Below are 20,372 nucleotides of genomic sequence, written 5' to 3'. Positions count from 1 at the left end.
CAACTGTTAATCTACTTTTATTTCTGTGGACTTTCCAATCTGGACATTTCATATAAATAGAATCATAAAATATGAGTCTTCAGTATCTGGCTTAGTTCACTTAGCATTATGTTTTCAAGGTTCATCCGTGTTGTAGCATGTATCAGTAATTCATTCTTTTTTTGTGGCTGAGAAATATTCCATCATATGGATTCATCACATTTTGTTTATCATTCATCAGTCAGTGGACACTTGGGTTGTTTCTGCTTTTTGGCTGTTATGAATAGAACTGCTATGACATTTATGTAGAAGTTTTTGTCCTCAGGTTTTCGGTTCTCTTGTTTATATATATGAGTAGAATTGCTATGTCTATGGTAACTCTATATTTACCTTTTTGAATAACTGCCAAACTGTTTTCCGAAGTGGCTACTCCATTTTTTTTTTTTTTTTGCGGTACGCCGGCCTTTCACTGCTGTGGCCTCTCCCGTTGCGGAGCACAGTCTCCGGACGCGCAGGCTCAGCGGCCATGCCTCACGGGCCCAGCCGCTCCACGGCACGTGGGATCCTCCCGGACCGGGGCTCGAACCCGTGTTCGGCAGGCGGACTCCCAACCACTGCGCCACCAGGGAAGCCCCACGGCTACTCCATTTTTTACTCCCACCAGCAACTTATGGCTTTCCAGTTTCTCCACATCCTCACCAATACTCATTATTATCTGTCATTTTGATTATTGCCGTCCTAGTATGTGTGAAGTGGTATCTTGTTTTGGTTTCAATTTGTATTTCCCTGAGGACTAATTTTGAGCATCCTTTCATGTGTTTATTGGTTATTTGTATTCTCTTCTTTTAGAGAAATGTTTATTCAGATCCCTTGTCCATTTTTTAAATTGGAATATTTGTCTTTTGGGGGGATGAGTTCTATATATTCTGTGTACCTAACCCTTAACAGATAAATAATTTGCAAGAATCTTCTGTTCCCTGGGTCATCTTTTCACTTTCTTGATAGTGCCCTTTGAAGCACAGGAATTTTAATTCTGATGAAGTCCAATTTATGTGTTTTTCTTTGCTTGCTTAGCTCTCCTAGCTTAGAAACATTGCCTAATCCAAGGTTGTAAAGATTTACCCATGTTACCTTCTAAGAGTTTTATAGCTTTAGCTTTTACACCAAGGTCTTTTCTCCATTTTTGAGTTAATTTTTACATACAGTGTGAGGTAGGGTCCAGCTTCATTCTTTTGCATGCATATATCCAGTTGCCCAACACTACTTGTTGAAAAGACTATCCTTTCTTCTTTCTTCCATGAAAGAATTGATCATAAATGTGAGGGTTTCTTTCTGGATTCTCAGTTCTGTCCTATTGATCTACACGTTTATCTTTATTCCTAGTACCACGCTGTCTTGATTAGTGTAGCTTTGTAATAAATTTTGAAATCAGGAAGTGTGAGTCCCCTACTGTGTTCTTCTTTTTCAAGATTGTTTTGGCTATTATGGGTTTCTCACATTTTCTTAAGTGTTTTAAGATCAATTTGGAAAAAAAACAAGGTGGGATTTTGATTATGATTGCATTGAATCTAAGATCAATTGGGGGAGTATTACAATCTTTACATTGTTAAGTATTCCAACCTATGTCTTTCCATTTCTTTAGATCTTTCATTTGTTTCATTGAAGCTTTGTAGTGTAAAAAGTATATTGGTCTTACACTTGATCACAGTGTATAAGCCTCTTTTTATGTTGCTGGATGTGTATTTTTTATTTTGTTGAGGATTTGATATCCATATGCATAAGGGATATTGAGCTGTAGGTTCCTTTCTTGTGATAACTTTATCTGATCCTGGTATCACAGAATAAGCCTTCATAGAATAAGTTGGGAAGTGTTTTCTCCTCTGTTTTATTTTGGAAAAGTTTGTGAAGCATTGGTGTTGATTCTTCTTTAAACATTTGGTAGAATTCACCAGTGAAACCATGTGTCCCTAGGCTTTTCTTTGTAGGAAGATTTTTGATTACTATTTCAGTCTCTTGTTATAGGTCCATTCAGATTTATTCTTGAGTTAATTTCAGTTATTTGTATTTTTCTAGGTATTTGTCCATTCATCCAATTTTTTGGTGTACAATTGTTCCTAGTTATTCTCTTATAATCCCTTTATTTCTATAAGCTTGGTAGGTCCTTTTTATTTCTAAGTCAATAGTAATGTTCCCTGTTTCATTTATGGGTTTTTTCTTGGTCAGCCTAACTAAAGATTTGTCATTTTTGTTAATCATTTCAAAGAACCAAGTTTTTGTTTCACTGATTTCTCTGTTTTTTGTTGTTGTTCTCAATTTTATTGGTGTCCACTCTAACATATTATTTCCGTTTTTCTACTTGTTTTGGGTTTAGTTTCCTTTTCTCCTATTTTGTGAGAGTTGTTATCATGACTGGGTGTTGGCTTTTGTTAAATACTTTTTCTGATTCAGTTTATATGACCAAGTAATTTCTCTTCTTCAGCCTGTTGATAGTGGTGAATTATATTGATTGATATTTAAATTTTGAACCAGTCTTGCACAACTTGAATAAATCCCACTTGGTCATGGTGTGTAATTTTTTATACGTTGCTGGATTCAATATATTAAAATTTTTTTGCACATTTTTTTGGGTCTAAGTTAATGAGATATATTCTGTAGTTTTTTAAATAGTCTGATTTTTTTTTAGAAAAAAATTTAGTAGTATATATATGTAACATAAAATGTACCATTATAACTGTTTTAAAGTGTACAATTGAGTAGCATTAATTACATTCACAGTGATGTGCCACCATCATCATCTATTTCCAAAACTTTGTCTTCACCCCAGAGTCTCAGTAATCATTAAGCAGTAAGTCTGACTCCCCCTCGCTCTAGTGCCTTGTAACCTCTAACCTACTTTCTGACTCACTGAATTTGCCTATTCTAGACATTTCATGTAAGTGGAATCACAATATTAGCCCTTTGATGTCTGACTTATTTCACTCAACATAGTGTTTTCAAGGTCCATGCATGTTGTAGCATGTGTCAGAACTTCATTCCTTTTTATGGCTGAATAATATTCTGCTGTATTTATACACCACATTTTATTGCTCCATTCATCTGTTGATAGACAGTTTATCATACAGGTCCTGTTGTGGGCTATGGTTCCAGTAACCAGCCTAATTTTCAGAGCCCTGGTGGTGGTGTTTTGGTCTGCTTGTTTTGTTTGTTTGTTTTGTTTGTTTGTTTTGGCCACATTGCGTGGCATGCGGGATCTTAGTTCCCCGACCAGGACCAGGGATTGAACCCGCGCCCCCTGCAGTGGAAGTGCAGATACTTAACCCCTGGACCTTCAGGGAAGTCCTTGGTCTGCTAGTTTTGTGTGGTGCCTCTGGTGCTCCCACGGACCTTGGCTTGTGCTAGGGATGAAGGAGCACAGTAGGGTGAGCTTCAGTGTATTAGTGATTTTTCTCTTGCTTGTTTAGAGTAATTGGTGGTTCTCAGCCATTCATTTTGTAACAAGTTTGCTGATCTTTTTATATAAATTAAGCACTTTAGGATAAAATAAAAATTATGGTATTTTATCATAAGCTATAACATTAATTTTGAAAAACATTTGTAACTCACCATTTTAGATGTGTGGTGTATGTCCAACACATCTGAGTCGCGTAAAACTGTATTTTGAGTTTTAGTAAGCGACACGGACACAGCCTTTCTTTAGGAAGTTGGTAATACTGAGTGGTGTTGATAAAATTGGAATTTGACTTATAAATTCCTTTGCACTTTTAATGTGGGAAGAAGATAACAAAGTAGGTGTATATTACTTCTTTCAGATAAGAAAATTAATGAGGAAAGAGACAAGGATCCAGTCATAAAGTATCTTTATGGATAGAAGGGACCCATACAAACCTAGTCCAGAATGTTTAAAAATATTTGTTACTGAGCCTTTTGTTGAAATAAGATCCTGAACAAGTGTAACTATAAAAGAGACATTAATATCATTAACAATAATTAATTCTGAGATAGTAATGCCATTTTTTTTTTTTTTTCTGTACGCGGGCCTCTCACTGCTGTGGCCTCTCCCACTGCGGAGCACAGGCTCTGGACGTGCAGGCTCAGCGGCCATGGCTCACGGGCCCAGCCGCTCCGCGGCATGTGGGATCTTCCCGGACCGGGGCACGAACCCGTGTCCCCTGCATTGGCAGGCGGACTCTCAACCACTGCGCCACTAGGGAAGCCCAGTAATGCCATTATTTTAACCAATATTTCTTTTCTTCCATTTTCCAGACTGTGTGCTAGATGACAGGCAAACCAGAAACTATTTACAGGTTGTGATAAGAGTTAAAATGGGGCATGGTTAGAGGGGACAGGGAGTGGCTTGGAGCAGTCACTGGGGGTCCCCTCTGAGGGTACTGTTGAGGCTGAGACTTGAAGGGCAACAACCATGAGAAGAGCGTTCCAGGCAGGGTGGCTCTTTGACACAGGATTTGGGAGTCCTTTCAAGTCCTGCCTGTGTGCCCCTTTCTTCTCGTCTTGGATTTTTAAAAAATCATGGATTTCACTAGTCCAGCCTCCTCCCCTCATGTGAGGAGACTGAAGGCCAGAAAGTAAAGACTTGATGGTGACAGCCTAGGATCCTGATGCCTGGTACACCCCCCCGCGCCCCCATACACACGCCCAAATGACATGTATTCCTACTAGCTATTTACAACATTCATTGTTTTCATGAATTATTATAAAAGATGTCTGAAAACAAGCATTGTATCTAGTCATCATTTGCAGTGTTCAGAAAAAAGAATCTCTAACCTAAAAGAAAAAAAAAAAACCCTAATTATAGTAGAGAAAGATTTGCCCTTAAAGTGAAGATATTTTTGTCTTATAAATGTCATTCTTTTAAATGATATTTAAATGTCATTTAAGTGAGATAGGGAAGTAAACTCAATTTCTGATCTTCTGTTTTGAAAGTAAGTGATAAATAACTGACACACTGAGATTCTTCCGCTGAAAATAAATGTCTTTGTTACTCTCAGACATCATGGTGATGTGGGTGAATAAGAGGCGCTTAAAGTACATCTTACCGAGCCCAGCTTCACAGAGTAAATGCCAATAGAATCGTAAAAGCCAGAACTAAAACCTCTTGTGTTTATATGTCCTCCTTTCCTCCCTTGTTATTGGAAATACATGGCTGATTTTTAAAATTAGGTTGCTTGAAGGTACTGTTGGTTGTGAGCATTAGTGTCACGTTACTTTGAAAGTAAATAGTGATGGGTTTAGAAGCATAGGTTCTGGGGTCCCATTGCTGAAATTTATGGCCCCTCTCTAGCCACTTTCTTGCTGAGTGACTTCGAGCCTAACCTCCCTGTGCCTGCTTATCTTCAAACGGAATCCATAAAGTCTAGTCATAGGATTAGTTTGAAGTTTAATAACACAGTAATTGATAATTATTAGATGGTATTCTTATTTCTGATACATCAGATTGCTGCTTTAACTGCGGAACATTGAGACAGTTTGGGATTCCTTTAGAGTGTAAAATAAGGGATAAAAATTCTTGGAAGAGGAAGTAGCTGTCAGTTGTGGTTTCAAATCTAGAGATATGGAGATGTGTGAACTTGACTTGCTTTGGTTACTTTTTGTAACGTATAGCTTAATAACTGTTAACACATTAAATGATTAAGTACATATTCTGTTTTTCTAGGCATATAATTTGAAGTTACTATGATTGATCATTTAAAGCAAAATACCCTAATTTGTTTTATGCCAGAGTTGAATCCTATTCATTTCTACATATTTTAAGGAAAGCTGTTGATGTATAACACAATATTTCCCTTTCAGAACTTTATAAAATAGCTGCCGCTCTTAATTTTTTTCAACTAAGGTAATTCATGTTTTTGCTAAAAGCTCCTAATTAAAAATACAATACACCCAAATTATATTACTGCTTTTCTTTCTTTAGTAAAGTTCTCATCAGTTAGATAAAGGTCTGATCTAGCTTGATGATGGGAACTTATGTGATGGTCATTATGTCATAACTCTATTAGCAGGCACCAAATACAGCACATTTCTGTTACTTTTTTGGGTCTGTTTTCTCTGCTAACTAGATGGAAAGCGTCTAACTGGGAGCTAGACTTTTTGTACATTGTGAGCATCTGACTATTCAGTTAATTCTTGTTCATTGTGTTCTTACGTCAGTAAATCTGTATTCAACAGGAGTATACCAAAAAGGTTTTCTGGATCATCTAAAATTTCACTTTATGTTAAAAGGGTGGGGGAGGGGATGAGAAGTGGGATGGGTGAGCTGGGCAGACAGAGCCTTTTACATTCACAGTCCTTTTTTCTTAATGGTTTATCACTTTATTTGGAGACATTTTTGTGTACTCCACATGTACTCTATGTCAGTAATTCCGTTGGAGCCATTAGCTCTGATCTCACTTTTGAAATGCAGCTACAAGCTAAGACTAGAGGTAACCAGAAAGAGTTCGTTTGTATCAGTGTGTGCAAATACCAGTACTTATACCTGAGCAGAAAGGTGGTATTTCATTCACGCACTCAGTGTTACTGAATGTTCTGTATATACGAAGAACTGGTGGGGAATGAGCAGGGTAGAGCAAGTTGGAGCTGTGGTTGAAGAGAAACACAAGAACTAGAGGACAGGGCTTTCCCAAAATAAAGTCAGAGTGTGATTAAGAGAATAAGAGGAAATCGATGCTCAGCAGGCAGGAAAGACACCATCCTAGTAGGTGAAGTGATCTAATTCGCTGGCATCTCATCTGCCGCGTGACTTTCAGCTTTGGTCATACTGAAAAAGCCAGGTACATGGGCTTAGACAGTAGGCTTCTTCATGGACTCTACCCAAAGACCAACAGGAAGGAGCCAGTGAGGGTCATGTTAAGCCAAGTGAAGCACCATTGTTTCATGGGTTTTAAAAAATAAGCTTTTCATTTTAGAACAGTTTCAGATTTATATAAAAATTCTAAATATAGTACAGAGTTGCCATTATACCTCCCTCCCAGTTTGCCCAATTATTAACATCTCACTTAATATGGTACTTTTTTTTTTGCAATTAATGAACCAGTATTAGTATATTAAGTACAGTTCATATTTTATTCAGGTTTCCTTAGTTTTTACCTGATTTCCTTTTTCTTTTTTAGAATCCCATCCAAAATAGCATATTACATTTAGTAGTCATGTCTCCTTAGGCGCCTCTGGTCTGTGACAGTTTCTCAAACTTTTCTGGTTCTTGATGACCTTGACAGTTTTCAGGAGTGTACTGGTCAGGTGTCTTGTATAACGTCCCTCAGCTGGGATTTGTCTGATGTTTTTCTCATGATGAGTCTGGAGTTATGTGATCTGGGGAGGAAGACCACAGAGATAAAATGCCATTTTTGTTATGACGTATCAAGGATACTGTCCACATGACTTTTCCCTGTGGATATCGACCTTGATCATCTGACTGAGGTAACGTTTGTCAGGTTTCTCCATTGTAAAATTACTCCTTTTTTCCTCTTTTCCATACTGTTTTCTTTAGGAGTCACTATATGCATCCCATGCTTAAGGAATGGGGAGTTATAATGTTCCACCTTCTAAGTAGAAGAGTTTCTGTATAAATTGTTTAGAATTCTTCTGCCTGAAAGTTTTGTCTCTTCTCCCCCATTGTTTATTTATTCATTCATTTCTTTATACCAGTATGGACTCACAGATATTTATTTTATACTTTGGGTTTTAATCCAGTACTGCTTGACTTATTTTATTGCTCAAGTTGTTCCAACTTTGGCCATTTGGGAACACTTACTGTTAACTCTTACATCTGTTTGACACATTCCCATCAATGTAAGACTTTTTTTTTAAAGCACTTTCTGGCACAAGTTGCTCCCATTTCATCTTGTGTATTTCCTGCCCCAGTCCTAGATTCAGCCATTTCTCCAAGAAGCCCCAGTTCCTTTTATTGGGGAATGGTAGTAGAACCCAAGATCTAGGTGCTAGATGTGCTTTTTGCTACTGGGTTGTAATACATGTGTGTATACTAACCTGTGTATATGCACATCTGTAAATATTTCTATATGCAACCATCTGTATCTGTATTAAGCTCAACATGAATTTGTACTGATGTTGCCAACTCTAATCCATTACCACATAGATTGTTCTAGCCTCCTTCCCTTGCTTTTGTGTAAACTCTTATTCCGACAGTGAGAAATCTCTCACCATCCACCATCCACCATCCATATATTGTTCAATTCCAGTGTACATGTATAGCAGCGTCAGGATGGTTAACCCAAACCCCTGTGGAAAATAACTTTATTAACTAGAGATAGTGCTTATGTACAGTTTCTGTTGCCTTTAGTCTTACAGATTCCACTCATTTCCAAATTACTTAGGTCAGCACCTTTCCCCACTCCACCCTACTTCAGGGAGATGGTTTCATACCTTTGCTATGTATTTAAATTGTTTTGTCATATTCTGTAATCTATCTTGGGATTCCTGATCTCCTAAATGATTTTTTTAATTGCATACAGTAGGTTCACACTTTGTGCTGTGAAGTTCTGTTTTTGACAAATGCATAGTGTTAATTGCATCTACCATTACAGTATCATACAGAAGAGTTTCACTGCTTCGAAAAATTCCCTATGCTTTGCTTATTCCACCCTTCCTTTCTTTCTCCAAACCCCTAGCAACCACTGATCTTTTTACCATCTCTACAGTATTGCCTTTTCCAGAATGGCATATACTTGAAATCATAGAGCATGTAGCCCTTTCTTTTACTTTTTATCACTAATATTCCACTGTATGGTTAATCTACATTTGTCTCTTTATTCAGCTATTGAAGGACATCTTGATTGTGTCCAGTTTTTGATGATTATGAAAAAAAGCTGCTATAAGGAAATGCTTGCAGATTTTTGTGTGGACATAAATTTCCAAATCAGTTGGGTAAATATTTAGGAGCACAATTGCTGGATTGTATGGTAAACGTACGTTAGCTTTTTAAATACCCTGTCTTTGCATTGTACTCAGTTTCTTGGAATGGAATAATCTTTTGCCATTCTCCTTGCCCACTCCCCCACCAAGTCAGTTTTGACCATTGATCCCAGGTCCTGTCATCACTACAAATGAGCAAATGATATAGAACTTCAGCTTACCATTTTGGGCGGAAATAAAATCCTCTAGTGATGTTTCCTATGTGTTTATGTTATTTTCAGTTAATCTCTCAGTGAAAATAATCAGCTGCATCTAGTTGAATTTTACTGTTTTGTGCTTTCTGGCAGTATAGCAGGAGTAAATATTTTGTGAGTGGCTTAAATAGCCTGTAGGTTGTTAAAAATACTTTCTAATTGGGTTGTATTGTTTTGGTTTCATAGTTACTAAAATCCTGAAGAACTAGTCAGATTTTTCTCTTCAACCATCACCATCAAGCAGTATATTTTCAAAATATTAAGTTGTAGTAATTAACTTTAAAAGATTTTATTTAAATGAAATTTATGTTCCCGTTAAGTGATAATATGTTTTGCTTCCTTCACAGCATTTATTCAGTCGGAGAGCATAATAGAAGTACTGCGTTTTGATGATGGAGGACTTCTACAGGTAATTTTATTTTAAGCTTGAAGAATTATCTCAGTGTCAAGCCTTGAATAACATCTGATTATTATTTTTCTTTTAAAACGTAACTGGTTCATATGAAATATATTTTATGAGCTTCATATGCAGACAGGGCAGTAGAGTCATTGGTAATAATAAAAACCTCCATAGCTGTATGGATTACCTTTTAAATAAAATATTTCTGGGGGATGTTGAGAGGTTAGGTGGGGAGAGTTAGATCAGGAGCAGTGGAATTGGTGGTAAGCTCTATTAGTATGGAGCCAGTGAGTGAAACGCTGAATTTGGATGTTGGACCGAAAAATATTTATCTGGAAGAGAACTTCTCCAGAGGATATAAGTTCTGCAGCTTTACATCTATATCATCCTTCCACTAGCCATTCTAAGCCGTGTCTTTATATATTTTATACATAAAATTAGAAAGTGTAATCTGATAAAAATCCTATTCTGCCTTTCAGACATAGCTCACGTAGCACCGTGAAGCCTATTTTAGTCTTCTTAGCTAAAAAGCAGTTCTAGAATTTCAGAGCTGAAAGAGACAGTAAAAGCCATCTTAACCAACCCTGATTTTTGTGGCTGATTTTCTCCTTCCAAACTTTTTTCATATTCTATGCTTGTCTTACAGTACTCACCACCTTTGTAATAATAACAAGTGTTTTTAAATACCATGTTATTTGATAGCATGGCTGATAATTTTTTTATTCATGTTATATTCAGGGGAAACCAAGGTTTAGATTAAGAAAGTTGCCCACGATCCCATGACTTTGCAGTAATGGCATGGGTATTAGAATTCTGGTCTTCTCACTCCAGGTGTGATTGTTAGTCTCTTTGTTACATGATGCTGCCTATGATGTATTTGTTTACTTACTTATAACTAAATACATGACTTAAATAGTTCTCCTGTAGCTTATAATAAAGGCAGGAAAGTGAAAATTAAAGTTAGATCAAGGCAATAGAGAAATAATTCTGCTAGGGACTTGGAATAAGATTTGTGTTTTAGCATAAATTTAGATTTCAGACACTAAGCCAAACAAAGTAAGCAAGGAAAAAAGTGATGGGTTGTAAGGTTCTTTTTCTCTGACAATGAAGCAAATAAATGTTTCGGATGAAAACTTTTTCCCTGTTTCTAAATTTTTAAATAAACTTATTATTCTACTTTTATATAAGAGATGTTGAGAAACACAGCAGGCAGTGGCTGCATGGTGCTTGCAGAAAGTCTTCGTATGGCTTTTTATATTTTAAAAGTGAATAACAACTGAAGATATATAATGATCTCTAGTTTTGTAAAGCCACCTTGCTAGAAAATGATCTTAGTCTCTTGCTCTAGTTCTTTAATCTGTTGCAAGATGAGAACTTGGAGAACCTATAGAAATCACTGTTTTAAACATCTCCCTTTTGGTGATTTGCAGGATCTAGAGAGCAGGCAACTCAGGACTGAATTTCTAAAAAATTCTCTGAGTGTAGTTATCCTGTACTGATTGAAAAAGGATTTATTATATCCTTCAGGAACTAGACATCTAGGTTGCAAGTTGATAATCCATTTTGAAAACTCTGAAGCTTGACATGTGTTTTTGCTGGGGGAGGCTGTCAATTCACGTCTAAAAGGACTTGGGTGTGGAAGAGCTCGTCAGCTGGGATGTCATTTGCTCACCCTCTTTGGATCTGCTGAAATGCTTGGACCAGTGCTTGGGGGAGGCCTCAGAGTTCTATAGCTAAGGTAATTTTAGACTAGAGTGTTAAGGGCAGGTATTACCACTGGTTACCTCAGCCACAGTGAAACCTCACTAAGCCTCCTGCAGAATGCCTAATGTTGAGATGCTATATATAGTGGATTATATATCTGCAAGTAACAGAACATAAGACCCCTCTGAATAGAAATTTATAAAAATCATTCATTTTAATGTTGAAGAATGTTGCCTAGGAACAACTGTTTTGATTTTGACATAATGTCATTCTTTCTGGCGATAATTTGCCAATAAGTTCAGCTATTTCTTAAACAGCTCCTGGTTTCTTGTGATTAGAAGAGAAGTAGGTTCATGTAGCATTTCTGTGGCAGAATATATATTGGGTTTCTCCAAATTAAATTAAAGCTAAAGCAGGGAGAGAGTCAAAGCAACAGCCTTGTTTTACATTATTTAAAATTAGAATTTTGCTTGAGAGCATTCGTTCCCAGATTGTGGAATTTATGTTACAGTCATGTGGCTTGGCTCATGGTGATTTTTTAAGTCCTAAAAATTAATTGATGGTAAGTCAGTAAAAATTGTAAAAACATTAAAAATTTGCTAGAAAGTTTGGACTTGATTTCCTATTTTATTTTTAAAGAAAAGGAAAATGAGGCTCATAGAATATTCAGTTGCTAGAGTAAGAATCCAGCATCCAGTAAGTACCCGGCTTCCTGGTTCCAGAGCTCTTTCCACAGTATGATGCATGTGCATTTCTTGCCAGTGCGTTCCATGCGTTATCACTAGTAATGTTAGGATATGATTAGAAATCGTAGCAATCCTCTTAGCCCATGTTTTCTTTAGTTGGTGTTTTGACCATTGTAATTCCTGCTTGGCAAGGCTACTAAGATTTGGTATATAGAACATAGGAAGCTGAGTCAGTTCTTAAGGTGAGCAGACACTGAGGATTCTGCCTCAGGAGCTTGCTGAGAACCCCAGCTGGCACATATAATAAAGGATATCTGTTAAGGAGGAGGAATGTGGAAAAAACTATGGTAAACAACATACTTAACAGTGAAATGCTGAAAGTTTTATCTCTGAGATGAAGAATGGATCAAAGATGCCCACTAAATACCACTTATATTCAACATCATGCTAGCTGTAGCCAATAAAGTAAGACAAGAACAGCTACTGAAACTCGCGCACCTAGAGCCTGTGCTCTGCAACAAGAGAAGCCACCGCAATGAGAAGCCCATGCATCGCAACAAAGAGTGGGCCCCGCTCACGGCAGCTGGAGGGAGCCCGCACACAGCAACGAAGACCCAACGCAGCCATAAATAAATAAATAAATAACTTGTAAAAATAAATAAAATTTAAAAATAAATAAAGACAAGAAAAAGAATTAAAAACTAAAAGGATTGAAAAGGAAGAAAAAAATGTTATGCACCGCAGATTATGATAGTTTATGGAGGTCATCCAAAGCATCTACAGATAAGTTACTAGATTCAATAAGCAATTTAGCAAGTTTGCAGGATAACAGTTGATACATAAAAAGCAACTGCATTTCTATGTTTATGTTGAGCCGTATGAATTATACCACTTCTATAGATCAGAAAAGGCAACAGAGTCTAGCCAGACTCACACATATATGGATACTTGATTTATGAATAAAGTGTCGCTGAAGAATATTGGGGAAAGAAAATATTGGGGAACAGTCAATAAAGGGTGCTAGGACAAGTGAATATCTATATGGGAGAAATAAAACTTTGACTTCACACCAATAACAAAAATAGTATAACTATTTTGGGACTCTGGAGTCTTTTGAATGCTTACAGCTTCAAGCGGAAGGCTTGAGGTAAATTGAAGTAAAATATGGTCCATTTCAGCTCTCAGCCTAGAAGCAGTTACCCACCCTCACCCCCGGCCCTGCGGCAAGCAGCTGTGCATGTTCATCAAGCAGCTTGCACACAGCTTGCAGAAGCCTGTGGGCAAAAAAGGCTTCTGTCCTCCAGGTATTGGGGATCCATGCCCTGATTGCTGCTTTTGATCACAGAGGTTTAGACAGAGAGGCAGGCGGCCATTATTGTTGCAACTCCCCCATTGTTAAAAGTTCCTCACCCTGAAGTGAACCAGAAGATTTAAAGGGCTGACAACCTTCAAAAGCCACTGCATATATGGGGGAAATTAGAAAATCACTTTGAATGTTCAGGGAAAGGCCCAGGTTCATAAAACACCTGAGAAGACCTTAAGTGTACACCTCAGGCTTATCTTTGGCACAGACATAGCCTACATCATAAAACCAAAAACAATAAACAGAAGCAAACAGACAGCAAACTCTGGAAAAGGAGGAGAATCGGACACCCAGAGTTACTCCATTATTAAATTCAAATATCCAGTTTTAAACAAAAAATCACAGTGTACAAAAAGAAACAAAGTATGGCTCATTCAAATGAAAAAATTAATCAACAGAAACTATCTCTGAAAAAGACCCGATGGCAGATCTACTATACAAATTTGAAGTAGATCTGCTTTAAAACAGTCATTTTAAGGATGCCCAAAGAACTAAAGGAAGATGTGAAGAAAATCAAGAAAACAATGTATGAATAAAATGGAAATATCAATAAAAAGATAGAAAACCTAAAAAGAAAACCAAAAGAGGGTGACATCATCAAGATGGCAGAGTAGGCAGCCCTAGCTCTCATTCTTGTACAGAAACACTGACATAAAAGTAAATGTTGGTACCAAAATACTTTGAAGAGAAATTCAGAATCCATCAAAGAAGCAGAAGTACCCCTAGAAGGGCACAAACTGAGAGCAGTCAGATTTTGCTGATAAGAGGAGTACTGACTTTTCTTTAATCTTTCATCTTTTTGTTCCTCAGACTCGAGAATTTCCACTGTCTTGTCTTCAAGTTTGATGATTCTTTCTTTTGCCTGCTCAAATCTGCCTTTGAATCGTTCTAATGAATTTTTCATTTCAGTTTTTGTACAGTATTTCAGTTTTGCAAGATGAGTAACTTCTAGAGATTTAGTGTACAACATGACTGTAGGTATGATACTGTATTATATACTTGAAATTTGCTAAGATAGTAGTTAATTGCTCTCACCAAAAAAAAGAGTATATGAGGTGATCATTTCACAATGTGTATGTATATCAAAACATCACATTGTACACCTTAAACATAAACAATTTTTATTTTCCAACTATACCTCAGTGAAGCTGGGGAAAAAAGAAATTAAAAAGAAAATTGAGCTGAAAATACAGTAACTTAAGTGAAAAATTCTCTATGCTGAGGAACAGAAAGATTAAAGAAAAGTCAGTAGAGCCTAAGACCATCAAGTGAACCAACATATGCATTGTGGGAGTCCTGAAAGGTAAAAAGAGAAAGAGACAGAGAGAATACTTGAAGAAATAATGCCTGAAAATGTCACAAATTAATGAAAGACATGAATATAAGCATCCAAGAAGCTCAATGAACTCCAAGTAAGATGAACTCAGAGACTCATACTGGGACATGTTAAATCAGACCTTAAAAAGGCAAAGAAAATCTTGAAAGCAACAAGAGCAACGGGACTCATCACATAAAAAGGATCCTCGATAAGTTATTAAGAGATTTCTCATCACAAACTTTGGAGACCAGAAGGCAGTGGACCCATATATTCAAAGTATTAGAAGGAAAAAACTATCAACCAAGAATCCTATAACTGGCAAAACTGTTCTTCAAAAGTGAGGGAGAAATTAAGACATTCCCAGATAAACAAAAGCTGAGGAATCTCATTACCATTAGACCTGCCTTGCAAGAAATGCTGAAGGGAGTCCTGCAGGTAAAAATGAGAGAACACTAGACAACAAGGTAAAGCCATATGAAGAAATAAAGATCACAGTAAAAGTAAATACATGGGCAGTTTAAAAGTCGGTATTATTGTAACAATGGTTTGAAACTCCACTTTTTGTTTTTTACAAGATTTGAGACTAATACATTTAAAAAAAATAGTCTAAAAGCAAGGATTATTGTCACTTTGGTTTGTAACTCCACATTTTGTTTTCTATATAATTTAAAGATTAATGTACTTAAAATAATTCTTAGTTTGTTTTTGGATACAAAAAGAAGAAATTCTGTGACATTAACAACCAAAAGAAGTAGGGGTGGAGCTGTAAAGAAGTACACATTGAGTGTGATTGGGTTAAATCTGATAAAAATTCAAATTAGGGTGTTATAACTTTAGGATGTTAGATTAATCCCCATGGTAACCACAAAGAAAATAATATAGGAAATACACAAAATGAATTTAAACATTTCACTACCAAAAAATCAACTAAACCAAAAGATGACAGGACTACAGGAAATGAGGGAGTAAAACAGTATAAGGCATATAGAAAACAAATAGCAAAATGTCGGAATTAAGTATACTATTGAAGCTGAGCTGGTAGGAATTCAAACAAGTTTGTTGTAGATTTAAGATATAAATTATAATCTCCAGGGTAACCACTAAGAAAATAATGTAAAATATACATAAAAGGAAATGAGTGGCCAACTTCAGCTTGTGTAAGCTAAAAGAAGTCAGTTTTAGGCATATACAGTCTTATCAAGGGTATGTCAGGAATTCCCTGGCGGTTCAGTGGTTAGGGCTCCACACTTTCACTCCTGAGGGCATGGGTTCAACCCCTGGTTGGGGAACTAAGATCCCGCAAGCCACAAAACAAAAAAAAAAAAAAGAAAAAAGGATATGTCATAATAAGTGTGTAATAATTACACATAAGAGCACAAGATTTGAATTCTGACATATACTGTTTGATCCTGGACTGGTAAATATAATTTGAGTGTCTCCAGTGTATTGAGAATTGCAAGGACCACTAGAGATAGAGACAGTTGTGGCCGTTAATGCACTTTGAATTATAATGTAAGGAGATGTTATTACAAATGAAAATTAAATTATTGATATGTCTTTATAAAATTCAGGTTACAGTAGGGTTTTCAGTCTTGGCAATATTTATATTTTGGACCAGGTAATTCCTTGCTGGGAGATGAGGAAAGAAGACTGTTTTAAGTGTTGTACGGTGTTTAGCAGCATCCCTGGCCTCTACCCTCTAGATGCTAGTAGCCCTTTCAGTTGCAACCATCAAAAATGTCTCTAGACATTGCCAAATGCCCCGGAGGACAAAATTGCCCCCAATTGGAACCACTAGGTTATAGGGATAAACTTATATATTATTTTTATGATAAGAGAATTTAATACTGTTTGGGAATATACCACATACTTATTTTCGCAGTCTTTTCCATTTGAGTGGAAGAATAGTTCATTTTCCTCCTTTATATCCCTTTGGGGTGCTCTCTGAGAGAGACTGTGCTCAGACTGGTCTGGAATGTGGAGCCTAGCAGTGAGCTAGGCTGAGACTGGGGCCCTTAAATGCAACAGAAGAATGGAGTCTGAATTGTGGGTGGGAATTGTGCTTATCTTTGTAGATGCACAGTGAAAAGATCATTTGCAGTATGTCAAGCGTTACCAACTTTAAGTATCTGCGATTCAGTGAAGTTTACTTTGAAATATTGTAGGTATGTCTTATATTTGATAGAAGATACAGGAATACATGGCACAGACATTTTCTAGGGCCCTGAGTACTCCTGACAGACCCTTATCTCTGAGCATAAAGTTCAAAGGTTTCCACTAATCAGATGGTGAAATAGGAAATCTCAGTCTCTTCTAGGGATTACTTCATAGTTTGGTGAGCTGACCATCTTTTTTCATATGATTACTGGCCATTTATTTTTCTTTAAGTGATTTGCCTCCTGTTCTTTGCTTATATTTCAATCACAGTATTCTTTTCCCCAGTTTCTTTCTTTTTCTTTCTTTTTGCTGTTCAGTTATAAAATACTTACGTAAATAGCAGATCTTTTCATTGTTACTAATGTAACCCTTTTTTTGCTTGATTTTTCTCTTCTTTTCTGGGGGATGGGGTGGGAGGAGGCGTTTACCTTGTTTATTTTTGCTCATTCTTCGGCTTTCAACGTATTTGAATCCTTTTGTGTTAGGTATTTACAGTCTATAGTTGGGCTTTGTTTTTTCAACATGATCCTTTTGTCTTTCTTAATAGACGAGTTTATCTCTAAATGAGATAATCATGCTATATACGTGTTTAATCTATTCCATCTAATTTTTATGCCTTCCTTTTTGTTTTCTCTCAGTTTCGGGGCTTAAGTTTCGGATACGTATTTAAGATATGTTTAAACCTTCATTTCTCAAATTACTTCAGAAACAAAGTAGTGTCTATTGTGATCTTTCCTTTTCTCTCAATATTTAGGGTTGTGCTGAGATTTTTATTCTTATTATAGTTAAATGACTTTTCTATTTTGTGGCTTATACTTCAAAAACAACATTTACTTTCTGCTTTTCTAACCTTATTTCCACAGTTCCTTTACTGTATCTGCTTATCTTTCACAAGACAGCTTCCTCATTTGCAATTCTTCATGAGTAATCATCTTGCCCAGATTGTCTTCATGATGATATTTTTTTCCCCTCCAGAAAGTATACATGGGTGCTACACTTCCTGAGTCTCCTTTCTGTCAGCTCCAGATGGGGACCACAGTTTGGCATGTCCTAGAATTCTTAGGTTGTACTTTCTATTGAAGTAAAAGTGACACACAGTAAACTGTGCATGTTTAAAGTGTATGATTGTTCGACATATTATACACCTGTGAAAGTATTACTGCAATCAAGATAATAGATATATGTATCCGTGGCCCCCAAAAGTTTACTTGTGACCCTGGGTAATCCCTCTACCCTCCTCTCCATCTCTAGGCAACGCTGATTTGCTTTCTGACACCATCAGTTTATACTTGAAATCATTTTATATAAATGGAATCGTATAGAACGTACTTTTTGGGAATTTGACTCAGCGTGATTATTTTAAGAGTTATCAATGTTGTTGCATGTATCAGTAGTTTATTTCTTTTTCCCCATTCAAATGTTATTTTCTGTTCTTTTAAAAATATTTTTTCTAAAATAATAAAGAAATATTTAATAGAGAAAAAGAAAGGTTCCTAGTCTTTGAGTTTACTCTCTTTTTATTGCTGAGTAATATTCTACTGTTCTATCCCATACCACAATTCATGTGTCACTTCATCTGTTGATGGAAATTTCGGTGGTTCCAGTAACAAATAAAGCTGCCATAAACATTCATGTATAAGTCTTTGTATGGACTTATGCTTTTGTTTCCCTTGGGCAAATATCTCAGAGTGGTCATATGGTGGGTGTTTTAAGTTTAACTTGTAAGAAATTGCCAAGCTTCTTCTAAAATGGTGATTCTGTTTTACATTCCCACCAGCAGTGTATGAAAGTTCCAGTTACTGCACATCCTTGCCAGCCCTCAGTATGGTCAGTCTTTTCCATTTTGGACATTATTGTAGGCTGTAGTGTATTGTTGGAGTTTAAATTTGCTCTCCCTTGATAACTGGTGCTGAGCATCTTCTCATGTTCTTAACGGACATTTGTAGAATTGCTCATTTTTTAAAATTGGGTGGTTTTCTTATTATTCAGATTCATAAGTTCTTCATATGTTCAAGATACAAGTCCTTCATCAAATAGGTGATTTGCAAATATTTTCTCTCAGTATGTGGTTTGCCTTTTCATTTTCATAGCAATGTCTTTTGGTGAGCGTATTTTTAAAAGTTTGATGAAGTCCAATCCATCAGTTTCTTTTATGACTAGTGTTTTTTTTGTCCTGTTCATGAAATCTTTGTCTGTTTGAATGTTGCAAATATCTATTTTTTTGTTGAAACTTTATAATTTTAGTTTTTATGCTTAGAACTATGATTTATCCAAAATTAATTTGAGTGCCTGGTGTGATACAAGGGTAAGGGTTCATTTTCCCCCAAGCTTTGTTCAGTTGTTCCAGCACCATCTGTTGAAAAGATACATGTTTCTCTACTGAATTACATTGATGCCTTTGTTGAAAATCAAGTTGACTATAAACGTGAGTTCGTTTCTGAGTTTTCTCCAGTTCTGTTGATCTGTGTTGTCTGTCTTTATACTGGTGCCACACTGTCTTGATTGCTGTAGCTTTTTTTTCTATTGTAGTAAAACATGCATAACATAAAATTACAATTTTAACCATTGTTAAGTGTACATTTCAGTGGCATTAAGTACATTCGCATTTGTTTCTGCATCACCACCATCTAGCTCCAGACCTTTTATTTTCATCCCAAACCGAAACTGTGTGCCCATTAAACAACAATTCCCCATTCCCCCTACTGCAGCCCCTGGCAACCAGCATTCTACTCTCTGTCTCTGTGAATTTGTCGACTCTAAGTACCTCATGTAAATGGAATCATATAGTTTTTGTCCTTTTGTGACTGGCTTGTTTCATTTAGTCTAAGTGTAGGCTTAGTTTTCAAGGTTCATCCATGTTGTAGCATATGTCAGAATTTCCTTCCTTTTCAAGGCTGAATAATATTTTTTTGTATGTATACACCACATTTTGTTTCTTCATTTATTCATCAGTAGGTGCTTGCGTAGCTTCCAGGCTTTGCAATTGTGAATAATGCTGCTATGAACATGGATATCTAAATAACTGTTGAGTCCCTGCTCTCTGCATTCAGTTCTTTGGGGTATAAACCTAGAAGTGTGATTGCTGATCTTCTAATCCATATCCTACACTACAGCCAAAATAATGTCTTTAACACTTAAATCGTCTAGACCACGTCTGTGTCTCTGTTTCTCCCCTGCAACTTCAGTCCCCTTGTACTACATTTAGAGTACAACACAATCCAGACTTCTTAGCATGGCTTCTTACCAGGGCACAACACAATAGGGCACTGCCTCACCTCCAACCTCATTTCTGCTTCTCTCCCTCTTCTCTCTAAACTCCAGCCACATAGACCTGCCATCTGTTTCTTGAGCATCCAGGCTCTTTCCTGTACTAGGACCTTTGCATGTGCTGTTTTCTCCACCACCACAAAATCCCACCTCCAAACACAGCTCTTCTTTATCCTTTAGGTTTCAGTATAAATGTTATCTCTTCAGACAGGGCTTCCCTCCTGACATATTTAAGCATGTCACCTATTTATTCTCTTTCATAACATCTTTCCAATTTTTCCAAAGTCCTTTTATTCAATGTATAAACATATATTTATTTCGTTTTAAAATAACTGACTCCGCCTACCCCTACCCCGCC

At 36.6% G+C, this 20,372-nt stretch overlaps 1 protein-coding gene across 3 annotated transcripts in view; it reads left to right on the top strand.

The window, feature by feature from the left end:
* TMEM131 (transmembrane protein 131) overlaps positions 1-20,372 on the top strand; it is a gene marked incomplete at its 5' end in the record, with an annotated part of 192,081 nt that overhangs the window by 42,929 nt on the left and 128,780 nt on the right. For all 3 annotated transcript variants that reach the window (XM_082672565.1, XM_082672564.1, XM_082672563.1), the window contains one exon: positions 9,467-9,528. In XM_082672565.1, the coding sequence (XP_082528691.1) occupies positions 9,467-9,528 (62 nt within the window). The remainder of the gene's footprint in view (positions 1-9,466; positions 9,529-20,372) is intronic.

This window comes from Grampus griseus (assembly GCF_964374135.1).
Source record: "Grampus griseus genome assembly, chromosome: 15".
NCBI lineage: Eukaryota > Metazoa > Chordata > Mammalia > Artiodactyla > Delphinidae > Grampus > Grampus griseus.
Note: the sequence above shows the minus strand (reverse complement) of the source record. Positions and strands in the feature narration are given on the sequence as shown.